This window comes from Miscanthus floridulus, chromosome 11 (genome assembly GCF_019320115.1).
Source record: "Miscanthus floridulus cultivar M001 chromosome 11, ASM1932011v1, whole genome shotgun sequence".
NCBI lineage: Eukaryota > Viridiplantae > Streptophyta > Magnoliopsida > Poales > Poaceae > Miscanthus > Miscanthus floridulus.
Genome location: NC_089590.1, coordinates 9079879 through 9102802, shown reverse-complemented (window position 1 = coordinate 9102802; position 22924 = coordinate 9079879). Strand labels below are relative to the sequence as shown.

Sequence of the window (22924 nt, the reverse complement as noted above, 5' to 3'; positions counted from 1 at the left end):
GGAGGGAGTAAAAAGACAGTTTGGCTTGACGCGGCACTCTTTGATTGTGAAGTCCTCTTATAATGTCATTTTATAGTATTATAAAAATTTGATCATTACTAGAAAGGATTTCTAAATAAAAATCTAATGCAATCATTTTTATAGCACAAGAATTTTCATTTAACTAGGCTAATTGTTGACCAAAGATAAGGAAGCTTAAACTTTAAAATTATGTACATAATTTAAGGACAGATGATTTACTTAATAAACTCAGGTTGCGAGGATATCAACCATCTACTATTTACATGTAATCGAGCATACTTGATTTGGCAGCGTCTAGGTGTATGGAATAAAATTCAGAGTCTTGGATATCAGTTCTGGTGGCTGATCTGATCAACATATCCAGACCACTTGACAAGTTGAATGGTGTGGGGCTTGCTGAACTCATTTTAACAGGTGGTTGGTATATTTGGTGGGAGAGGAGAAAATTTGTCCACGGTGAAAGTATCAACCTGCCAGCAAGGTCAGCCATATCAATGGCTACCCTGGCAACGAATTACCAAAGAGCAATGCAGAAGACCGTCAGGCAGCGAGAAGGATGGAAAAAGGCAATGGACGGAAAATTATTGGGAGTTTCAGAGAGGAGAATGGAAGCGGTGGAACAGGCGTGGTTTTTTTTTTTATTGTCTCTCATCTGAATATAGTTGTAGCATCTGTTCGTACGCACGCACGTCCACACAACTCACATGACCCATGTACAAACAAACCTATAACTACACCTAGATCTGAAGACCGCGTCCAAACATGCTTGGTTATTAGAGATTCAAATGGATCGTTCGTAGCAGGATCATACGCATACTTGGAGCACACAGTGGATGCCCCATCAGCAGAGGTGATGGCACTCAGAGATGGATTGCTGCTAGCTCAACATATTTAGCCTGTTCACTTATTGTTTTTCAGACAGGACTTATCAGTCAGCTAATAGTGTTTTGTCTCACAACAAACCAGCATCAACTAGGCTTATCAGTTCAGAAACCCATCAGCGAACTAGGCTCGTTGGCTACGATGGTTTCACTTTACAGTCAGATTGCTCAGAAGTTGTTGAAGCTACGAGGATGGGGTACTCGGCAGCAGCAGGTGCTTCCGATTTTTTATGACTGCTTTCTCCCATGGCAAAATTTCGACGCAATGTCAATTGAGCAATGCGAAGGTGGCACATGAATTAGCTAGAGTAGCTTTATTTTTGAAAGATTCTTGTACTTGGGTCGATGAACCCCTGAGTTTATTATTGAAACTCTAGTAAATGATATAACTATGTTTGAGAATTAATAAAGGACGCCGCATCGCTTCCATCCAAGGAAAAAAGAAAAAGAAAAGGAAAAAGAAAACTCAAGAGCACACACCACAGTCCTGCATTTACGGCCAATCACGGCCGATGATTAATAGTGATGAGATCTCCAAATCCGAAACATTTCATCCGGCACCCACCGTCCTTCGTGGCACAGAAGCACAGTAACCACATCTCCAGTCACTGACTCGTGGGCCCTGCCGTTGTACCCTACACGCGGACCTCGCCGTACCGCCGACCAAAAAGTCGACACCGCCCCGTCGCAACCCGCATGATCATTGGCTTTTTAAGGTCTCCTTGCTCGGTTCCTCGGCGAGTGTCTCGTGTGCGGGTGGAGGAGGGGAGGGTGAGATGGAGACGGGATGCAGCGCCGGACAGAAGCTGGAGGAGGAAGCGGCGCAGAGGGAGCGGGAGTGGGAGGAGGCCGCTGAGGCGGTGGCGTACGACTCGTGCACCTGGCCGCCGCCCGTCGTCGCGGTGTGCGGCCCGGGGAACAGCGGCAAGTCCGCCTTCTCCCGTCTTCTGCTCAACACTCTCATCGAAAGGTAAGCAAGCCAAGCCCACGCCCCCCCCTTCTCCCCATCTCGACAGCTAGAGTTGGTTTTGTTGTTCGCAACGGCAATCGGGTGGATGTTGCCTGCCTTGTTCAACCACGACTCTGCTATGAGTGATCGCTTCTGATGCCCAGAGGGTGTCTGATGAAATGCAACATCGGAGTGTCCTGGGCTGCCATGGTGTCAGGGTATGCCACAGGGAAGTGTTCTGAGGAGGCCTTTGAACTCTTCCGGCTGATGCTTCAGAAGTGCCCATTGGAGAAAAATGTATTACTAACCACAGCAGTTGTTAGCGCAGTTAGCGTGCCACTGGGTTTGCTTATCAGGGTGCAGTTGCATGGGTTGGTATTGAAGGATGGCTTGGTGGGATTTGTGTCCGTCGAGAAGACAGCCTGATTAAATTTCCTGTTTGATGAAGAATTGGGTGCACTAGGAGAACCTCATGAAGAACAGTTGGAATTGATATCAACAGCATATAGCCCAGTTCCCAAGGGGCAAATAAGATTATTACTCCGATTGTTTCGACCAAAAGGAGGGACTAAAAGGAAAACTAAAAAATAATATTTGTTATGATTTTTTTTCCAGTTGTACCTGCACCTGAATACATAAATAGTAGAATTATTTTTTTGTGGATCTCTAACTAAATGGTGTTTTGGTAGGTACTTGTAACATCTATCATCTATAACTTAGCGCCATTAGAAACCTATCATAGGCCTTGTTTAGTTTCACCCCAAATTCCCAAAAAGTGCTACAGTACCTATCACATCGAATGTTTGCGGCCCGTGCATGGAGCATTAAATGTAGACGAAAAAAAAACTAATTGCACAGTTTGGTGGGAAATTGCGAGACGAACGTTTTGAGTCTAATTAGTCCATGATTGAACACTAATTGCCAAATAAAAACGAAAGTGCTACAGTAGCCCCAAATTCCAACTTCCTGGAACTAAACACGCCCATAATTTATGAATCATAAGTGCTATTTGGTATTCACGATATTGTTGCAGAGGTGATGTTGGTCATATCGACTCAGTGATGTAATGTATCAATCTTCTTAGGTATTAATGAAGGTAGATTGGTAGACACAAGAGAATGGATTTGGAGATAGCTTTAGGACCAAGGTTCTGAATAGTATAGCTTCTTTTGCCCCAAGCCCGAAGCAATGGTCCCACTTGCTGCTATACTAGGTACAAGCGCAATGGAACCAAATGGCCTTGCTGTTTTGTTAGTTAAAAATAATCTAACAAAATTGTCTTCATATTTAGATATCTACTGCTATTTGTTTTATTGCACTTCCTCCAGTATGTATCAAAATGCCCAAATACATCTCTTATAAGTCTCAGCTATGAGAAATATAGCTGGACCCCTTATCTTCATTTTTTATTAACACTAATATTTTCTCGGGTGCAAATTTTATCTGCTTGAGTGAAAAATCAGTCCATATGCCGTTAGATTATTAGCAAGCAAATGGATTAAGAATGAGACTGTTTTATTTACATGTTCTCATGTCAAAGCTTCACTAATTAGTACCAAGGTAGTGAGATCGGTATGTGGCCTCTCCTTTGAAATTACAGTTGTACTATCTGCTACAATATTTTAGGTCAAATTATATTTCATACTTTACGTATTTATCACAACTTAGTTCCGTTGCTGAGTTAATTCAACTTATATTCAGTAATGTTGTAGTAGTCATTCCTTTTATCCTATATTTAGATATAGGAAAATTCGGCAAAATCAAATGAGTTCCAGAAATGTTCTTTTAAAGAAACTATAAGCACTACTTTTTGTTGAATCAGTTTCCCTTTTTATTTTTGCTTATTTATTTAATCACTATATATCATGTATTTACATGCATATCTTGCAATTTTAATCCTTGATATTTACACATTTTTGTTAGTTAAAAATAATCTGACAAAGTTGTATTCATACTTAGATATCTACTGCCATTTGTTTGAACCATATTTTCTTGAAGCAAAACAAATTATAGAAAATGTTATTGTAGTTGAATGAAGTGTTATCAGGCCCATAGTTGGCATATATTATAAGATGAAGAAAGCATCACATTGATTCGAATTAAGTCTTATGCCATCAACAATGAATAATGAACATTATCTTTTATGTAAAGTTCCTTAGATATGTTCTGTACTTCTTTACTTATTCTGAGGTTAATTCTACATGTTCCAAATACAGATTAGGTAATATTTATTTATGATATAATCTTGGAAAGAAATTTGAGTTGTATAACAGAAACACAGCAGAAATTTTACTATGGAAACAACAGAGTTAGGATGATCATATACTCATATATGCTAGTGTTGATTGAACTACACTTGTTGCAAAGTACTCATGTCACTATAATTTTTTAGTTGCGCTTACGCTGAAAATGTGATATCTCATGATTATCGAAGGGTTCTAAGTTGAGGTTATTTGTTGCTTTCTGAGAAGTGTGTTAACTTTCATTTGAGCTCGTGCTCTTTTTTCATAATATTTGTTTAGGTTGGTGTGGGTGAAGTGTTTACTGTGGTCTGAACTAGTTGGGTCTATTTATAGTTCCAAAGGAGTGAAAAGATATATCATGTTTTTTCTGCGGTCTGCTTAGTCTAGCAGTGGATTTATTTATAAGGTGTTAAACTGCTTTCATTGTTCATTGTTTCAAAGTTAAACTAGTTTTTCTCACTCAAGAACTTGAGATGCTCTTTAATCAATTTGTTACTTAGTTTCTTACTTCACTTGTTGTGATTAGTTCATAAGCTCAAGTACATTGTTGTGATTACTTCATATGCTCAGGTACAAGAAGGTCGGATACCTGGATATTGATGTTGGTCAGCCTGAGTTCACCCCTCCAGGGTTTGTGTCACTTCATGTTTTTGAGGAAAAGCCTAAAGGTGTAGTATTTAGCTTTTTCTCTCTCAAAAATATCCTTGTATAAATTGTGTGCTCCTTTTGTTGTGATTGATTAGATATTTTGTCACTTCTGTTATGATTGCAGATTTGACAATTTTATACCTGTGCAATCCAAAGAGGTAAGGTGACGTAGCATGATCGTTATGACTTCTTAATGTTGTACTGCTGGGAAATATCTATAGTTAAATGATGAATATGGAGTCTAACATGTGACGACTAAATTAATGGTTTTGTGAAATTATTTTCTGGATTCTTTTGTAAAATTACTTCTTCACTGTCCTATGGTTCAAACATTCATGTTCTACCACCTCCAGTCAAAAATATTTCTCACATTTGACTTTGCACCGTCTTCAATTCGTCTCTTTGACCACCTATATCTTCTGGAACCTGAAATTTAAAATGAGAGCCCTCTCGTTTTAAGACTATCATGAGAACCCCCTGGATACCGTGTGATCAAGATTTGACACACAGGATGAATTCCGTGTGGCAGTTTCGTCTTCCACCTTGGCCCTCTTCCTCGAGCTCATGAGCTGCCCCAAACTGCCATCCATGGCTGACCTTTAGGGATGGGGGTTTTTGGATCTGGTTGAGCTTCTCTCCCTCTGACCGGCAGGTCAGCTTGGCGGTAGGCGGCATGCTAAGGTGGCACTGCACTGCCAGACACGGGGGTGTCGGCAGGCAGTTTGTGCGGTGTCCGAGGCGGGGTGATCTTGCCAGAGTGGTTCGAGGAGGGTGGGGTCTAGGGGCGGTAGCGGAGTTTGTGGATGGCACAGTGAGCTGGTAGTGCCTGGCCACTGGCCGTAGGCTGCGACAGAAGGTGATGGTCGGGTGGATGGCGATGGTGCCAGGGAGGAACCAGAGGCTGCTTGGAGGCAGGTCTGGGGGTGAGGGCAGCAGTCAATGGGGAAGCACTCGCAGGGGATGGTGGAAGATGCGGCTTGCAGGGACAGATGGAAGAGCTTGCTTGCAGAGAATGAACCTGGATGGTTCTCATTGTAGGTTAAAACGAAAGTGCTCTGTCTAGTTGCTCCCCTTCCAGAATGTTTCTAAGAATCCTTCAAATCCATGAGATTTTACAAGTTATTAGACAAATCTACACGCATCAGTTGTATGTTTGTATGTTTCAAAGTTAAGTAGTTTAAAAGTTATTAATGTTTGGGTTTGAACACTTTGATAATCTTGGTAGCTTGGGAGGTCTGGAAGCATTGTAATGATTGTGTCTTCCAGAACTTAAGGCCGAGTGTTCAGGAGGTTATCAGTGCTGTGTGCACGGAGGGCGGTATTTGGTGTATGGCCGAGGCCTCCAAGCTCACACAGCTTCTATCCAGGTCGCTCCCCTCTGGAGTTTAAGTCCTGGGAGTTGTTGGTCGTCTTTTAGTTAGTTTGTGGCACATTGATGTACTGGTCTCCTTAGTGTGTGTGTGTGTGTGTCCTGGTGCTCGGGTTGAGTCTCCCAGACCCGTGTACTTGTTTTTCTACCTTAATGAAATGGCGCGCAGTCCTCCTGCGTGGTTCGAGAAAAAAAAAAGTTATTAATGTTTGAAGTTTTTAAAGTTTGACCAAATCCTGTCCTAAACGACATGTTTTTGTTCCCAGAGGTAGTACTTCTGAAAATATTATGGATCCTAACTTTTAGGAGGTCCTGATTGTTGCAAATTTTGCATAGTGAAGATGTGCTTGTTCAGTTCCTTAGGGTTGCAAAGTGCAGATTTCCTTTCTATTCAAGGATTAAGAAGGGGGAGGAGGATAAGGTTTTAACCATTCTAATTTATTTCATATATTTTTTTGTGCCTACAATATACTTTTTCTATCATGTAGCTAGTAAATCAGTGATCATCTGGAATCTGGAACCTATCTGAGCCCTGTTACAAATATTCTAGGTGCTTCTTTTTTGGCGATATTTGTGCAAAAAGGAACCCGAAACTTCTCTTGACTTACATATTTGGCCTTCATGATTATTTCCTTCAAGAGTTCTATTGCCTTGGTGAGGTTGAAAACCCCAAGAAATCAGCTATACCACTTGTTATTAATACTTCAGGATGGGTAAAAGGTAAGATTTGATTGCTCCTTCCTTTTGATAGTACAAGTGTGCAATGGTCCTTTTGATAATCCTCTGCTTTGTTGAATCTCTGGTTTGTTTTTCTGAACTCATCGATCGTGTCTGTGCAACGCTTAGGTACTGGGCTTCAGGTTCTAACAGAGATGTTGAAATATGTGTCCCCATCTCATGTAATTCGGGTATCCACAACAGTAGAGCGTAAAAATTTACCAGGGGGAATGTTTTGGATGAATGAAGGCGAAGGAGATTCATCAGTGAATTTAGTTGAAATTCCTGCAGCACAGAACTCTCCTCGTCAGTGAGTATTTCATAAATGGAATTCGTGTATACTTTGACTGTTATTACCTTTTGCTAATGGATGTTTCCGTAATGCAGTCTGTTAGCAAAGAAAGAGGCACGTATTATTCGTGACCTCAGGCTGATCGCTTACTTCAGGCAGTGCTTACCAAGAGAGTTCCCTGTTTTCTGTTTTGATGATTTGGTTCAAGGCTTTGGTTCTATACATCCATTTCGGCTTCCTCTGTCAAAAATACATGTTATTGATCTGCACTGCCAGGTGACATTTTACTACCACTTTACCTTCATTCTAATTGTACTATTTTTTTTTTTGAAGAAAATTTCTAATTGTACTCTTTTTTTTTGAAGAAAACTTCTAATTGTACTCTTTTTTTTAAGAAAACTTCTAATTCTACTATTGTCTAGCTTTATATGTGGGATGTAGTAATTTTTTAGCTAACCCTTGCCTTCAGTATGTTCAATGTAAAAAGTGGTATTTGCTAATTTTTCCAGTTGATTGTTAACTGAAATAGTATGTGGAATATGTGGCAAGTCTTGATACCTTACATTCTCTTTTTGCATTAGTGCCACATGCATAGAAAAGCAAAAGGCACATATGGGTGTGATTGGTGGCTATTTGATGAGGAGGTGTTTGGTTTTTTTTTTTTTGACGAGTGAGGAGGTGTTTGGTTGTCTTGTGTAAGCATGTTGCATTTGTAAAGATTGTGTTGGTTGCCAGACTTGTATTGCTTGTGGTCGCCTCATTCTTATGGTGAGATTAATATCTATCACCTCCATCTTCCGGCCACCTTGTCCTTCGTCTGTTCTTCCTTTCCTCAATCGGCAGCAGGCTACGCTCTGCCCCATTCAAGCCAAGAACTAGCATCAAATGCTCCTTCCCTAAATATAGTGCCACACCTTGGCTTCTCCATCTCAACTGCTCCTTCCCTAAATCAGTACTAGTATAGTGCCCGTGCTAAAGCTACGGCTTCATTTGAAAACAACCAAACGACGATATATATATGGTTTATGTAAATATGTTGATAATGAAGCTGGATTTCTGACATGACGTATATACACGAGTTTCAATGGTAGTCTTTCTTAATTGTAGGCAGGCGAGCACAAAGATTTTTTCCTATCCATATTGGCTTGATGAAGAAGAGCGGGCCTGGTGCAAGCGGTAGAGTCTTACCGCCTGTGACCGGAAGGTCCTGGGTTCGAGTCGCGGTCTCCTCGCATTGCACAGGCGAGGGTAAGGCTTGCCACTGACACCCTTCCCCAGACCTCGCACAGAGCGGGGGACTCTCTGCATTGGGTATGCCCTTTTTTTTGTACTGGCTTGATGGTGCACTTCATAGTACTCAATTTATTTGGTTTCTGTCTCTCTAAAAAATAAAATGGCCATGAGTTATATGACATTTTATGAAGATTACTTCATAAGAGCAGAACTAAGCCGACTAACTATTGTACTATCAACTTACTTCATTATCAGTCTATCACATAAATCAGTGTATGACTGACCACAAAGTAAAGAAAGTCTATCACATAAATCATTATATGATCTAACCACACATTAAAGAATGTATTTAAAGTCACACCCTGAGACCCTGGCCTTTTGTCGTTAATTCTACATTCCAAAGAATAAAAAGAAAAGAAGGATAATTAGTGGGATAACATACAGAGTAATAATTCAATAGGATATCAGACTGTACAACAAACTTGTAGAGACATTGAACTTCCGATCGGTTACGATCTTCCCTTTGACCAAGACATTGCATAATTAATTGCACAACTATGAGACTGACCGCCATTGTACCATAGCCTATATTTTACCTTGCAAAGACCACATAACTTCACACTTTGAAATGTTAACTTATTTATCTTTACTAATTTCACTCTTCTAATTATACTGTCAGAAGAAACTTTTCTTGTAAGAATTAAAGCAAGCACGAAATTGAAAAACCAAATGTGTGCTTTAAGATAATTACTCCTGATGTCAAACCAAATAAGAAAACCAAGTGCGTGCTTTCAATAACCTGGGAACTAACCTAGACCATGGAACACGTCGCCCTAAGCATCTTTCAGCGTCTTCCCTTGCTCCGTAGTGATGTTCTCTGCAAAGCCTGCGAGAGAAAAATGCTTACCTTCTAAAATCAATTTCTCAATGAACAATATGGCACTTAGAAAGCTCTATGTTTTTATAGATGGCCTACAGAGCAGTAATACAATGAACTTAAAAATGTGGATCAATGGGTACAGGGCACGCTCATCTCAATTTGACATAGTGGAAACTTGGGAAGTAACCTTATATTTTCATCAATTCCACAAGATATTGTAGAAAGTGTCACCCTCCTCAATCTCGTTCTTTTTGTTATCCTGAGAAATCAATTTCAAACTGAATCAACATAATCATGAGAAACCCAAGACGGTCATTGATATAAGAAAAATTAGATGCATATACCATTCTAACCTACAGCGGTTACAGCTTTAAGAACTGCATTAAAATATAGTTCCGTGTCAAAAATAAAAGTCATCGTATCTCCACCCCGCCAAGCTGATTTCAGTGCCTGAGTTTAAAAGTAAAAGTAGCAAGGTCAAGCCAAGAAAAATAAATGAATATATTCCTGCTCAATTTTAATGGGCACTATATGATGTAAGATGGGTCATTAGGTCCATGATAAATAGGTTACATCCATATGAGTGGTCTCATTGCTGGCCCTTTCACCATGATAGCAACACAAATGTAACACTTGGAGGCATACGCCTTCAAAAGCAAACTCATCAACTAAAAAAGTTTCAACAGAAGTACAGGTACTCGTCCTTGTTCACCTAGCTGTTTGGAGAAAGTAATAACAAGTTATGGTTAGGAAAAGAGGGGCAAAATAGAAGGGGAAAGCTAAACAAGCAAGCCAGCCAGGGGCGGACACAGCGGTGGGGCGGGGGGGGGGGGGGGGGGGCTCAAGCCCCCCTACCCATCTCGGAGCAGTGGAACCCCCTGTGGAGCCCTATAAATTTAGGCAAAGTTCTATAGTGTAGGGGGGCTGAGACTTAAGATCGAACAACAGTGTTGTTAAGCCCCCCTGAAATATTTACTGGGTCCGCCGCTGAAGCCAGCTGAAGTTTCATATTCACTTGGAAAGAAATTAGCACTCTTGGACTAATCTGGCCGCTCTGCTTACCTCAGTGATTAAGTAGAAATTTTCTTCAACCAGCTTCTCGAAGTTCTCCACACCTCTTTACTGAGGCACGACTCCATCACCGTCACCTGAATATGCCAAATACAACAGGCAAACCACGCCGACATGTATTTCTCACAAAAGATCTTCGTTTCAAATCATAGATACTGACCTTGGGCCACAGAGGTTTTTGATACAATGGGTTCTTCACTGGACTCCCTTTGCTCCACCGAGAAAGGCACTGGTGAAAAATCAAGAGGGCCGGGCGATTTGCAAAAATAGGACTTGAAACATCCGTCGTTTGCAGATTTGACACTGGACCCATATTTATAGGTACGGATGGACCTAATTGTTATCCACCTAAGTGTCATCGTAGTCAAGAGTCAATCTTGAGTGTCATTTTTGCATTTTTTTAAGAGGGCCTCCAGCTTGTCCATGGCACCTGCCACCGCCTGCAGCCCACTCGTGTTGGGCAGTGGATCCGCAACGGCGCTGGTTGCCACCGCCGCCACCGACGGCTTTGCGGTATCCGCCTCCGCGCACCCAACCTTACCACCAGCGAGACCGTAATAACAACAAAAATCAGATCAAAACCACAGACCTGAAGGAGCCACATGCACGGGGATGGAGGGAGATCAGAACCTTGGCGCTCTTCGGAGGTTGCTACGACGCGACATCATCACCCGCTCCCGAACCCCACGCCGCGTTCTCCGCGGGCGCCGGCACGCCCTTTTCCTCGTCCCCCGCCAACGGTCGCTTCGCCGCGGCGATCCGCCTCGTCTCAACCATCATCACAGAGTTGGCGGCGCGTGAGATCCCGGCAGGCGCGCACGGATCCTGCCTGCTTGCCTCACGCCTGGACTCGCGGGCGGCGGTGGGGCGCATCCTGGGCGCATGCGTGCTCTCTCCCCTGAGGAGCGTGTTGATGATTCATTTTTTTAAGAAAAAAGGCTATGGTCAGGGAGATTCCATCCTTGGTTGTGGTGGCCGCGGAGTATAGATGTGCATGCAGCCTGCATGCCCTTGGCACGGCAAGAAGCTCGCTATTTTGGCGTGGCACGAACACGACGTGGCACGGTGTTTCACGGGCCCGGGCCAGCCCGGCCCGATGCCTAGGGCCATGCCTCAGGCACGCTGGCCAGCCCGAAATTACAAGTAGGCACAAAGTTGCCCTGGTGACTACCACAGCCTGCTAAGGTTATCTCCAACAACAACACCCAAAATACAAGACTCATTCGTCCTTTGGGTAGCGCTATAGGCAAAAAGTTCAATACATATTCGACATCTTCTCCAACAACAAGACCCAAAAGAGAATCCTTTCTGCAAATGGGATTTTCAGGAGAGAGGATACTCATATTTGGGTTGTGTCTCTCAGGCAACCCAAAATAGGTCTCCTGTATAGGTAGTCTGTTGGAGGCTGATTTTGGATCTCTCGCTACCCATTTTGGGTTTGGGTCTCCTTATTGGAGACAGTCTAACAGCCCATCGCGCTACTGCAACCTGCTAACAGCCCAACCACTCCCCCTCCTATTCCCTAACCCTAACTTCATTTCCCACTCTCCTATCCCCGCACGCCGCACCTCGCCGCCGCCCACCCTCTGGATTCTCACTGTCGCGACTCGCGTCGCGCGACTCCTCGCCCCCCGGTCCCGCACCCGGCAGCACCAGCCAGCCTCCTCCAAACCACTCTCGCGGCGACGTCTCCTCAACACCGTCGAGCACGCAGGCGTCTCTTCCAGTCGCATCGCCCCACGGACCATTGGCCGCCTCTTTCAGCGCGACTGGCGTCAAGCACACAGGCGTCGAGCGCAGTGAAGGCCTCGAGCCGCTCCTCCTCGCCTCCTTCGGATCAAGCTCGATGGCGTCGGCCTCCTCCTCCGGATCCAGCTCGAGCGGCACCCTCCCCTTCCCCCTCTCTCTCTCACCTATTTCGAGCTACGGGATGGCCCGACCCATGCCGCGGACCGTGCTTTCGGGCCAGCCCGGCCCGAAAATCAGCCTGGCAGGCCGTTGGCCAGGCACGAGGCCTGCTTTGGCACGGCCCGGGAGGCACGACGTGCCGTGCCGGCCCGACCCCCATCGGGTCGTGCCTGGCACGGGCCATGCCGGGCCGAGCCGGGCCAGCCCGTTGGCCATCTATACCGCGGAGGGCGTGCGTTGAAGCGCAGGTGGTGCGGGTGCGTTGAAGCCTACAGATCCAAATAACATAGCCATCGGATCGAGTCGAAGCATCTGAGCAAGAATTAGGGGTCATATTTTAATGATGTTGAAATCCTGGGTGTAATTTTCTAGGTGTACAGTAGTTAGACTCTCTCAGTGGAGGACTTATTGTTTGATAGCTTCTCTAGTCTTTCTTGGATTCCTCTCTTCAGCAGCCAATGAGTTCTTTAGGAAAGGTGCCAAGTGCCTCCTTGCCAGGATCAACCAGAGGTGGTGACAGCGAGGTAGTTTCGGCGTTGTTGTCAGAGGACAACTGACAGCTGCTCAGCACCAGTGCCCTGTCCTGCATGCTGATGGAGCTGGACCAGGACTCCCAGCCACCACAGCCGAAGAGACAGTGACAACAGCACGGTGAAGCTGTTTGGTGAGGTGCGGTGGGGCCAGAAGAAAGGCGGGCACACCAGGAGGATGGTGAGGTCAACCATGAGCCGAGCATGCTAATGAGCTGCGAGCTTTTCGTCCAGCCCTAGTGAAGGCCAACACCGCTATGCTGCGTGTCACTGGAACCAGGTGTCGCCTTGGGTGGTGGTGCAGGGGATGGGAGGTGAGGGGCAAATGTCGAGGCCCACTGGCTTGTGCCAAGCTTGTGCTCCCTAGTATGCCCAATTTTGGGTGCTAACTAATGCAGCTTTCAGAACCCTTTTTACATTGTGCATTGCTGCATTAGGCCTAATGCCCTAGTTCATCCAACCTGACACAGGTAGGCTGCATTATGGAAGGCCTGGATTATACCCTTATGCAAGCAACCAAACATGACTTGTATGAATTCAGGCATGAAGTCTTAACTTGGTTGGGTCATATCGTAGACAGTTAGACCTTGGATTATAAAATTTAATCTACAACTACAAGTGTATAGTAGCTAACAACCTACAATTTTGGCGTAGTAGAAGACGAACAATGATGAACCTACCAGCAATCTAGCATACAATGGCTGGTTGGTTTCAAAAGTATAGAACCAACATAATTACATAATTATGAGAGATGTCTAATTCATTTCCTTGAGACACAGTTGATCCGATATGGATTATATTTCTATTTTTAGAATTTTATGGTAAGGTATTGATATGAAGTCCATGGGTGTGCTTTTATAGGTTTCACTTTCTGGTACTGATGTGCAGCGCTTCTTGAATGGCACAACTGTTGGTGTGTCAACAAATGACCCTCCTCTGTCAACTGAATGTTCCACTCCTTGTTGCATTGGACTTGGTATGGCAAGTTTAATTATAATTTGGTTGAACGGTTTATATTTTGGTAGCCTTTTAACTAATTAAATTTGTTTTCGAGATTCGTTTCCTGTTACTATTCTTATGCTGAGTTAGTTTTCAGGTTTCATCAAAGCCATAGATATTTCGGAAGACTGTATTTATTTGATAACACCTATTTCTCACAAGCTTATGGAAAAGGTCGACATCCTTTTTCTGAGCTGTATTGCTGTTCCTAGTTGCCTCTTGCAGGTAATTGTCTGCTACTTCAGTTATTTAAAATGAACTGAGACGTTTGTAATAAGTTGCCTACAGTTGCTTATGATGCCGGTGTTGTAGTTCATGACTAATGCATCATTTTTTTGTTACCAAAGGAATACTCCTAAATCCTAACTAGTGTACATATAATATTACACTGATTATCAGCATTTTCTTGCCAAAAAAAAAACCTAACTACTATACATATATTACACTGACTATCAGCATTTTGTCCCCCCCCCCCCCCACACCAAAAAAAAAGAAAAGAAGAAAAAAACGTTTACAATAGGTGATGTGTGGAATGTTGTATGCTTCACATTATTTATGGCAAACAGTGCATCGAATAGTCAACTGATCCAAATATCTTAGGGTGTGTTCGGCGCGGCTCTGCTCCGTACGCTCTCCTGCCGGAGCCTCAAATCGAGGCTTCACCTGCCGTACGCCAAAACGGCTTCTGCTCTCTCATTTCACGGCAGAAGGGCTCCTCCGGCCTGTAGCGTTTGGTGCGGCTCTGCTGCCGGAGCTGTGCGGGAGCCATACCAAACACGCCCTTAAACTTCCTTTGTCCAATATGATAAACATAACCTGGTGCAGGACACTAGTATCATGAGTTGATGGCTACTACTAGCTTTTCCCCTTGTGATGACTGCCATTTTCTACTTGATTTCATATATACTAACTGCAGGAATTAAAAGTATACCTAGGGACGGACTAAGTTTTGGTACCGATACCAAGAGGACCAAAAAAATGTTTTCCCATTCTAATATAAAAGTGCAATTGGGAGTTGGATCTGTTTGATAACTAATTATTCATAAATGTTAAACCAAGAAGAAAACAGTGGTGTGGTTTCATTAGGAAAACCACAGTTAAGTGTTCTTCCCTTGTGGGTCCATGACTTCCTTCTCATTGGTACTTGAATTTGCAGGTCTCTGATACATTAACCGATATAACAGACAGGCTGAGGGAACTCTAGATCTTTGGAGATGCTTCAAGCATGGTCATTACGGATACCAAGTCTACAATTATCAAAAGTGACGATGAACAATTAAACTAAGATTGCAAAATTAATAGGCCCGTACAATATCAATTTCATAATGTATTGGTTAAATTACCTTGAAGATTAAAAGATATGGACAAACTGTTGATAAATTATACTTCAATGTACATGTTAATATTCTGTTATTGAATAAGCAACATTATATATTCTGCCTCTGATTAGCTTAAGTTTTCCTCCGTTCTGACGCGATCAATGTATATGTTAGATATTTTAGCCTTATTAGGCCACGTTTAGTACAGCTCTAACAAATCCATAGTTAGTAGATTAAATTGAAGTGGTTTAAATATTTACATGTAGTCTAAACTATAAAAAAAATTAATCATCTAAATGCTTTGAATGTATCTCCATCTCTAGCTTTGAATATATGATCTCTCTTACCTACAACATTACCTAGTTTGAAGAAACGTATGGATTTGTTAGAGCTATAGTAATGTCAAACAGGGCCTTATTGTTTGTAAGAGTGGGGATGCATTCCCTTCTTGTTTTCCTCTTTTTTTTTTGCCAACATAGGTACATCATTATATTAAGAAGAAAATGTCCAAGAAAACAAGTATAAAGACACTAGAAAACACATGAACTCTATATATCTTACCTAGAAAGGTTTTTTACGGTGGAATCTGCCTCTGCAAGTTTAAGTCTCTAACTCAATATGGGTCCCATTTTTTTTTTATTTTCTTACTAATCTTTCCATGGTAAATCAATGGTTAATTTGAGGATATCCTAGGAAAGGACCTATTTGTTTGAGCTTTTGGCCAAGGGTCCTTTTTGTTGGGCTTACTGGAAGTGCTTTTGCTTCCTAAAAGCCAAAAGCTAAACAAAAGGGCCTCCTACCTGCTTCTTGGAGCAATCTGCTTTGATGATAGTTCAATTCTCACAGCAGGTGAAGAGGTGCTTCGTTCCACCGGCTGTGGAACTATGACTTTCAACGAAATTCCCCGTACTGCCATCGGTTATGAGATACCAATTCGTTTCTTTCCCCTCCCTTTCCCCATCCGTGTTGTGTGAACAAGGCAGGCGCGTGTGAAGAAGGGTGGGTGCTAGGGTTTGGTGCTGTGATGGCGCTTGTCTGCGCTCTACTCCGGCAGCTGGCGCAGCCCCCGCCTCGATGCTGGCACCCTAGGCGTTGCCACAACCAGCCCCGACCTCGGTGACCCAAGCATCGCCGCCCGCTACCCGACCTTAGCACCCCCCAAGGGCCGCGTCCACCGCCCAACACCGGTGCACCAAAGGCAGCACCTGCTGCCCTAAACCCTGACACCCCAAGGGCCGCGCCCGCTGCCCCAACCCCAAGCCGTCCTGCATCCCCGTGCCAAGACTGGGGCCCAGCAGGCTGGATCTGCCCCAACCTCCATCGATGTGCAGCCTTGTTCCCCTCCGTCGATGTCGATTTACAGCCCTACCCCTCTGTTGATCTATAGGTTGGATAACCCTCTGCACTCTGTTTTTGTCTCTTTCCCAAATTGCTTGATGCAACATAAATGGTGTCATGGTTAGAATCTAGAATATCAGCACGGTGTATATGGTGTTTAGCATCGAATGAAATCAGTCTTATGTTTGATTCAAGAACGAGTGATAAGGAAGATTGGGCTGATGCCTTTGTGGGGTATTTGATCAATGTTTGCAAAGGAGAGATAGAAGATGTGAATAAGTTGATGGGAATTTTCACTAAGACTGGTTGGAAAAATCTGGTAGCTAAGTTTGAAGAAAAATTAGGTAAAAAACGAACAAAGAAACAATTGAAGAACAAGTTAGACAAATATGAAAAAGGAATATACATGGTTCATGGAGTTCAAGAATTGTGCCACTGGGCTTGGATGGGATGAGGGAAAGCAAACTGTTGACTGCTCTAAGGAATGGTGGGACGAACACCATGCATAAGATATGGTGTCATTGTTCATTTATTCTTTTTCATGCTTTGTATGATGTGCCTTGCTAATTTTTTAAATAAATTTCAGAGATGCAATAATCTTGACAAAAGAATCAAATGTAACCATGTGAGGTTTAGAAAACAAGGACCAAAGCAGCATGATGATCTGCATATATTATTTGACAAGGTACATGTTAGTGGGGCTAGTGCAGCTGCGATATATCCTCTGTTGAAAGTGATGAGGACGTAGTTGAGGTACAAAAACTCTAGATAATGATGATGTTGAGTTGGCTGCTTTGAAGAAATCAAAACTTAGAAAGAAAAAAAACACAAGGGTTCCTGTGCCGCTACTGAAGAGAAGGATGAGAAGAGCTCGTTCTTCTGTCTATACAAGGACACATGTTTGAAGATAGAAACTGCAGCAGAGAAGATCTCCTCTAGTGTTGAAGCATCATCAGCTCCTCCACCCAACTTAGTCCCTAGCATTGCAGAGGCCATGAAGGTGGTGAAAGATTGTGGGGTGCAAGAAAGAACTACTCTAATGCATACTGCCACCTTCCAGACTGTGAAGCCTGAATTCAGGGGGGTCTTTAGCTCTCTAGAAATGAATGAAGGCTGCCTCGATTTGATTGAGAGGGAGCATGAAAAGGAGATGATGAAGCACCTATGAACCAATATTTATTTCCCTATGTTGAGATTGTTTGCTTGTGTTACCTAAGAACCATCTAAGTATGTGCACTAGATAACTCTAGATCTCACACTAGATCGATCTCTATGCAATCAAGTGAGTAGGAAGGGTGCTCAAGCTCTCCGAGGGTGTGGATATCAGTAGAAATGGCCAATAGGGCCTCCAAGCCCAAGCACACCTCATATATATAGCCTCCATCAAAATAGAGTCATTGAGAGCTTGTTGTTGGCTCTTTTTTGGGGTCACCAAAAAAGTCCAATGACCATCGGAGAAAGTTTTAAGTAGATCCAATGGTCCAAATTAAACTGATCTAGCCATTATCTAAGCTTTCTCTGGTGCCTGCATCGTGGCACCTGTTGGTATTTCTTATGTCTATTGGAGAATTCCGCAAGCGCACATAATATACCATTGCAACACTTCACCCGGGAGTATTCCAAGGTATCATTATTTATTTTATCTCAAAGGAAAGCGGTAGCTAGGAATGATAATAAATGAGAGATCCTTATATTTACCATAACTTAGTATCAACTAGTGCAAGGGGGTAATCAAAATATACGAACCGCATCTGCTCGTACTCTTAGCAACAGCAAGGGACGAGCCTTCTGCCAAGCGTGCACGGACGGAGGAGGATTTGGAGGAATTGGAGCCAGACACCAAGCGCGCATGGACAGAGGAATCGAAGATGAATCCGATCGCACATTGACGGATGAATCTAATGATGAAGCCGTGCCCGACAACATTAACAAAGATGAAAGGTCCTAATGGCTAAAGGGGGTGAATAGCCTATAAAAATTTCTATAACAACACTTAAGCCAAGTGGATTAGACAATTATGAAGCAAAGTGAGTGTTGCGCTAGCATACTCAAAATACAAGCCTCCTATACACAATTCTAGTTGCTATGATCTTTTTTTCACACAAGAGGTTAAGTCACTACCACTAAGTTAGTGAGCTCTCAAAGACTAACTAAAGAGCCTCACTAACCACTAGACACGACACAAGCTGGCTCTCAAAACTAATTATACTAAAGAGCTTAGCTATACTAGGAACGTAAATACAAGAGAGGTAGTGATGTTTATACCGTCATGGCAAGAGACAATCAATCAATCACAAGAGAAAAACGGAGACAATGATGGCACAATGATTTATCCCCAAGGTTCACTTGCTTGCCGATAAGCTACGTCCTCGTTGTAGCGATTCACCCACTTGAAGGTTCACGCGCTAATAGGCATCACACGCCTAACCCGCAATCGGGTGCCGTACAACCAACATAAGATAGGAAATCACCAATTGTCTAGGTGACGGCAATCACCAAGCGTAACAAGAAATCCACAATTGCAATCACCACCTAGTGCCACCAAATATGCAATCACAAATGCACAACACTGGGGTTTCCCCCAAATCTCCTCTCTCTAATGAGCAACAAGCTAGGAGAGGGAGAGGAGAGGGAAGAGATACTCTTGAAGCTCACAGGATCAACACTTAGGTCTCTCAATTTCTCTCTTAGGGTTAGCCCCAAGCTTTGGAAGAGAGATGGAGGAGCTTTCTTCTCCTCTTTTGGTTCTCGGAAGAATGAGCAAAGGGAGAAGAATCAGGAAAGGGAAGGAGGACGAGTGGGGGAATACCCAGCAGCCAGCCAGCCTCCCACTACGCCAGGCCTGGCCACCACGGCCCAGCACTGCCTCCAACGGCTGTGCGGCACAGGCAGACGTCAAACGGTCGAGCGCGAACGGCACGGAACGGCGCCGTCGCTTCAGGCTCCCATGGCCCGCGCCCCTGCTACTCCGTAGAAAAAGAAACGGCGACGACGGACAAAACGGCGCCTCCCTCTCACGCAGCCAACAGGAGATCGACAGCGCATGCAGAACGGGCCCCGCGGCCTAACCGACAGACGAGCGGCTCATCAGGACATGCAGCCGAGCGGGCGCCCATGTGCCTCCTCTCTCTCACACGGTCAATAGAACAAAACGGATCGGCACCTCTTGCATGCATGCATGCGGTCCCCACTGGGATTTCCATTTCTCTCTCGGACATGCGCCTCTCTTGGTGCACGGGCCCCACTGTAGAGCCAGCAGCGGCTCCAATTCCTGGCGTTGATGGGCCGGCCCAAGAACTGCAGGCGCTCTGCGCTCAGGCCCACACGCGCCCCTGAGCTCTCTTCTCTGGAAATTCCAGCTCGGGCAGCACAAAATTCCAGTTAATTTGATCGTCCCAACAGAGAATCCTTTCCTGGAAATTCACCCGAGCTGAGCTGAAAATTCTTGTCCAGACTCCACAACATGCCCGAAATAAGTGCTATCTCTTTTCAAAGTCGTCAAACTAATTTTAGCACTAGAGATAGCTTTTCACAAAGAATTTTCCCAAACTTTTCTCATGTATCTCACCACGTCACTAAGCGCAAAGTATATGCAAATGAGACTCACACTTAGTGGCACCAGATAACCATTGCAATTAATGATTCTTCATCTTTATAGTACGGTTATCTATCATAAACCCGATCATACACTCTATTGCGTCTTGACCGGCAAAACAAAAATGGCTCTATCAAATATACCTTTGCCTTGAGCCTATTTTATTTTTCTCTTTCTTCTTTTTTAAGTCCGAAGCTTGATCATCATTACATATCCAACACCATCACCTTGGACTTCATTTGCTCCATGAAAATGATCAAGATGCCTAAGAAGGGGAGTGAATTGGGCCAATTCTAAAATTCTTTACAATAATTAAACCCTACGGTTAGTCCACTTCACCCCTTGTGCCCAGAAAGTGTTTCTATTGTTCTATCGCACAAAAGTTTAGCAACCTATGTTCCAATCTTACTCTAGCATGGCAATTCTATGAATGTAAAGACAAGAATTGAATTGCTCAAAGTAAATGGTCAAAGTAAAGAGAGAAGGAGGAACGCAGCGATGTTTTATCGAGGTATCAGAGAGTCGTCACTCCCCACTAGTCCTCGTTGGAGCACCTGCGCAAGGGTGTAGCTCCCCCTTGATCCGCGCAAGGATCAAGTGCTCTCTACGGGTTGATTCTTCGACACTCTGTCGCGGTGAATCACCCATAACCGCTCACAACTTGAGTTGGGTCATCCACAAGCTCCACCGGATGATCACCAAGCTCCCAATCACCACCAAGCTGATGAGGACATCACTTCTTCAGAGGTACCCGCTGATCCTTCAACTGTCATGCAAGGTCCAATGACCCGGGCTCAAAAGCGACAACTCAATTTAGAGATGAGCTCGTTCTTAAGCGATACTTTTCATACTTTTGAGAATAGACTACTACCTAATGATGTTATCTTGCTTAGAAACATTGGAGAGGGTCATGAAGGACTTAGAGGAAGTGGTGGAGGTGATGATGACCAGCAAGGACGTCCAACACAAGCCAGAGGCCCAGTCGAACAAGAATTCGAGTCTGCCTCGGCCAAACTGGTCACCCATGACGCATCCGGACTCCGTTTTCGATGATCCACATATGGATGGAAAGCTAATTTGATAAGGAAGCCAATCCAAGTGGTTTCATGTCAAAAGCTATTCGGAATCAACAGGAATCGTCAAAACAAGTCAGCGTCTAGAATCTGCCAGGGTGCTACGACACCGTCTTTTGGTCCGTTGGACCATGTATCGAGTTTGGGCCCATTAGGGGCGCGTCCAGGGGTCTTGCACGACCCTAGGTCTTCATAAACAGCCGCCGCCCCTCCCTTAGGGTTCGGGTTTTGCTTAGATTAATCTATCAAGAATAGTTTCGCCGTTCATCGGTTTGTGAGACCCCAACTTCGTGAGTTTAGTCATTCATCTGCAATTTGGTTGCGTTCTTTCTTGTTCTTGCTTAGTGTTCTTCGTTGCGCAGGCAGGGATTAGCCTTCTTGGCGAGGTCAACCTGGTCTGTGACTCAGTTGATAACCAGAGGAGCTGTGGTGCTAAGATTGCAGGGTTCGATCTTTCGATCTGAAGTTGGATCGGTGTGTCATTCTCCGCCACAACGATAGTTACCATCATCTGACGGAAGATCGGGATCCCTGTCTCCATTAAGTGGTAATCAGAGCTAAGGTATACCATCAGGTTCACATTTATTCCCTCGTTTGAGTGTTTCGCATTCGTCCCATAGTCCAGTGCCATACTCGTTTTTTCTGTCCTAGAACCTTCCACGCCATAGCCTTTGCATATTTCAGTTTCAGAGTCCGTTGTGTTGAGTTTGTGTCCTGGTCGAGGTCTTGTTGCTGGTTAGGTCGTGTTAGAGTCCAGTTTGTGTGTTTTCCCCCATCGTTTCCATCAAATCTTTGCTTCCGTGACCAAATTTGCGCATATTGTTCCCGTTTTGTCCTCTAATTCGGAGCCAATTCTTAAAACTGGTCTAGTTTTCGCATACGAACTCCGTTATCGATGTTCCATATATGCAAATCGATCAGAAAAAAATTTCTGATGAAAATTTTAGATTAGGTCAAAAAGTGGTCACAAGATCCTCATTTCGTGGTCACAAGGTTTTTGTCGATTTTGATCCAGTTTTCTAAAAATTCCACAGGCCACGTCTTTCACTTGTTTGAGCTCATTTTTTCTGTGGTTACTTCTTTTGTGCTCCTAAGTAAAGGAAAAATATCAAAAAAATAAAATAAAAAGTTAAATTTTCCAAAAAAACAACGATAGCCCAAAAAATAGAAAAAAAGAGAGGGGCAAAAGAGGAACAATATTTAGAGGAGCACATAGAGAAGACCAAAGTGAGCTGTGTTAGCGTGTGTTGTCTGGTTCCTTGTTTGTGTTGCTATTTCCATCCACCATACTTGTTTTTCTCATATCTATCACCTTGCTATCCACCATACTTTTGTCACACACCTGGTACTTGCAACACTTTAGACCAGCAACGAGAACAAGTACTTTAGACTATAATTCAACATTACTTTCTATTACTGACTTGTGTGCCAGATATACATATTACTTTTGTTTGCCTTCCAAGCTCCACAAATTCTTCAGATCAGTACAGACAAAGGGCTTTGCAATCTCGGTACCACTGCCTCACAGGTATCATGAACCAGCCGCCGGTTGTACCGCCCACTGGTTGTGTTGGTAAGAACTTTGTAAGAGCTTGGTAAGGTGCTTCCACTTGCTGTGAAAAGTGACACCACTACAACCACGTAGTCATTTGGTAGGGATAACTTTCACCATTTGTTCCTATTTTTATGTTTACAATGGCAGGAGGTGAACAGACTGGAGATAACAATCCTAAGGGTTTCAACGAGTGTGTCAGTCAAGAGCAACTACAAGCTATTGTAGAGGATGCCCAAAAAAGGATGAATGAGGCCGTCACTGACGCACTCATTGAGCTCAACATTGGCAATAGCATGGAGAGAT

At 43.8% G+C, this 22924-nt stretch overlaps 1 protein-coding gene, 1 long non-coding RNA gene and 1 pseudogene across 4 annotated transcripts; 2 read left to right on the top strand and 1 right to left on the bottom strand.

Annotated features, from left to right (window-relative positions):
• Positions 1-1603: 1603 nt before the first annotated feature.
• Positions 1604-15173, top strand: LOC136494419 (polynucleotide 5'-hydroxyl-kinase NOL9-like). The gene is made up of 9 exons (XM_066490588.1): positions 1604-1872; positions 4665-4762; positions 4867-4900; positions 6662-6831; positions 6958-7138; positions 7216-7396; positions 13604-13718; positions 13839-13966; positions 14898-15173. The coding sequence occupies exons 1-9, from the start codon at positions 1679-1681 to the stop codon at positions 14943-14945; spliced, it is 1149 nt and encodes a 382-aa protein (XP_066346685.1). The 5' UTR covers positions 1604-1678; the 3' UTR covers positions 14946-15173.
• LOC136494420 (uncharacterized) lies at positions 8457-13555 on the bottom strand. 3 transcript variants are annotated; one of them, XR_010768599.1, is made up of 5 exons: positions 10296-13555; positions 9578-9949; positions 9421-9492; positions 9165-9239; positions 8457-8743 (listed from the first exon to the last, which is right to left on the bottom strand). It is a non-coding gene; the product is annotated as an uncharacterized lncRNA (long non-coding RNA). The 3 variants fall into 3 exon arrangements; XR_010768597.1 differs by lacking the exon at positions 8457-8743 and having other exon boundaries at positions 8918-9239; XR_010768598.1 differs by lacking the exon at positions 8457-8743 and having other exon boundaries at positions 8918-9239; positions 9587-9949.
• Positions 15174-16579: 1406 nt separating the features above from the next.
• On the top strand, positions 16580-17897 carry LOC136491619 (uncharacterized; annotated as a pseudogene).
• The last annotated feature ends 5027 nt before the right edge of the window (positions 17898-22924 follow it).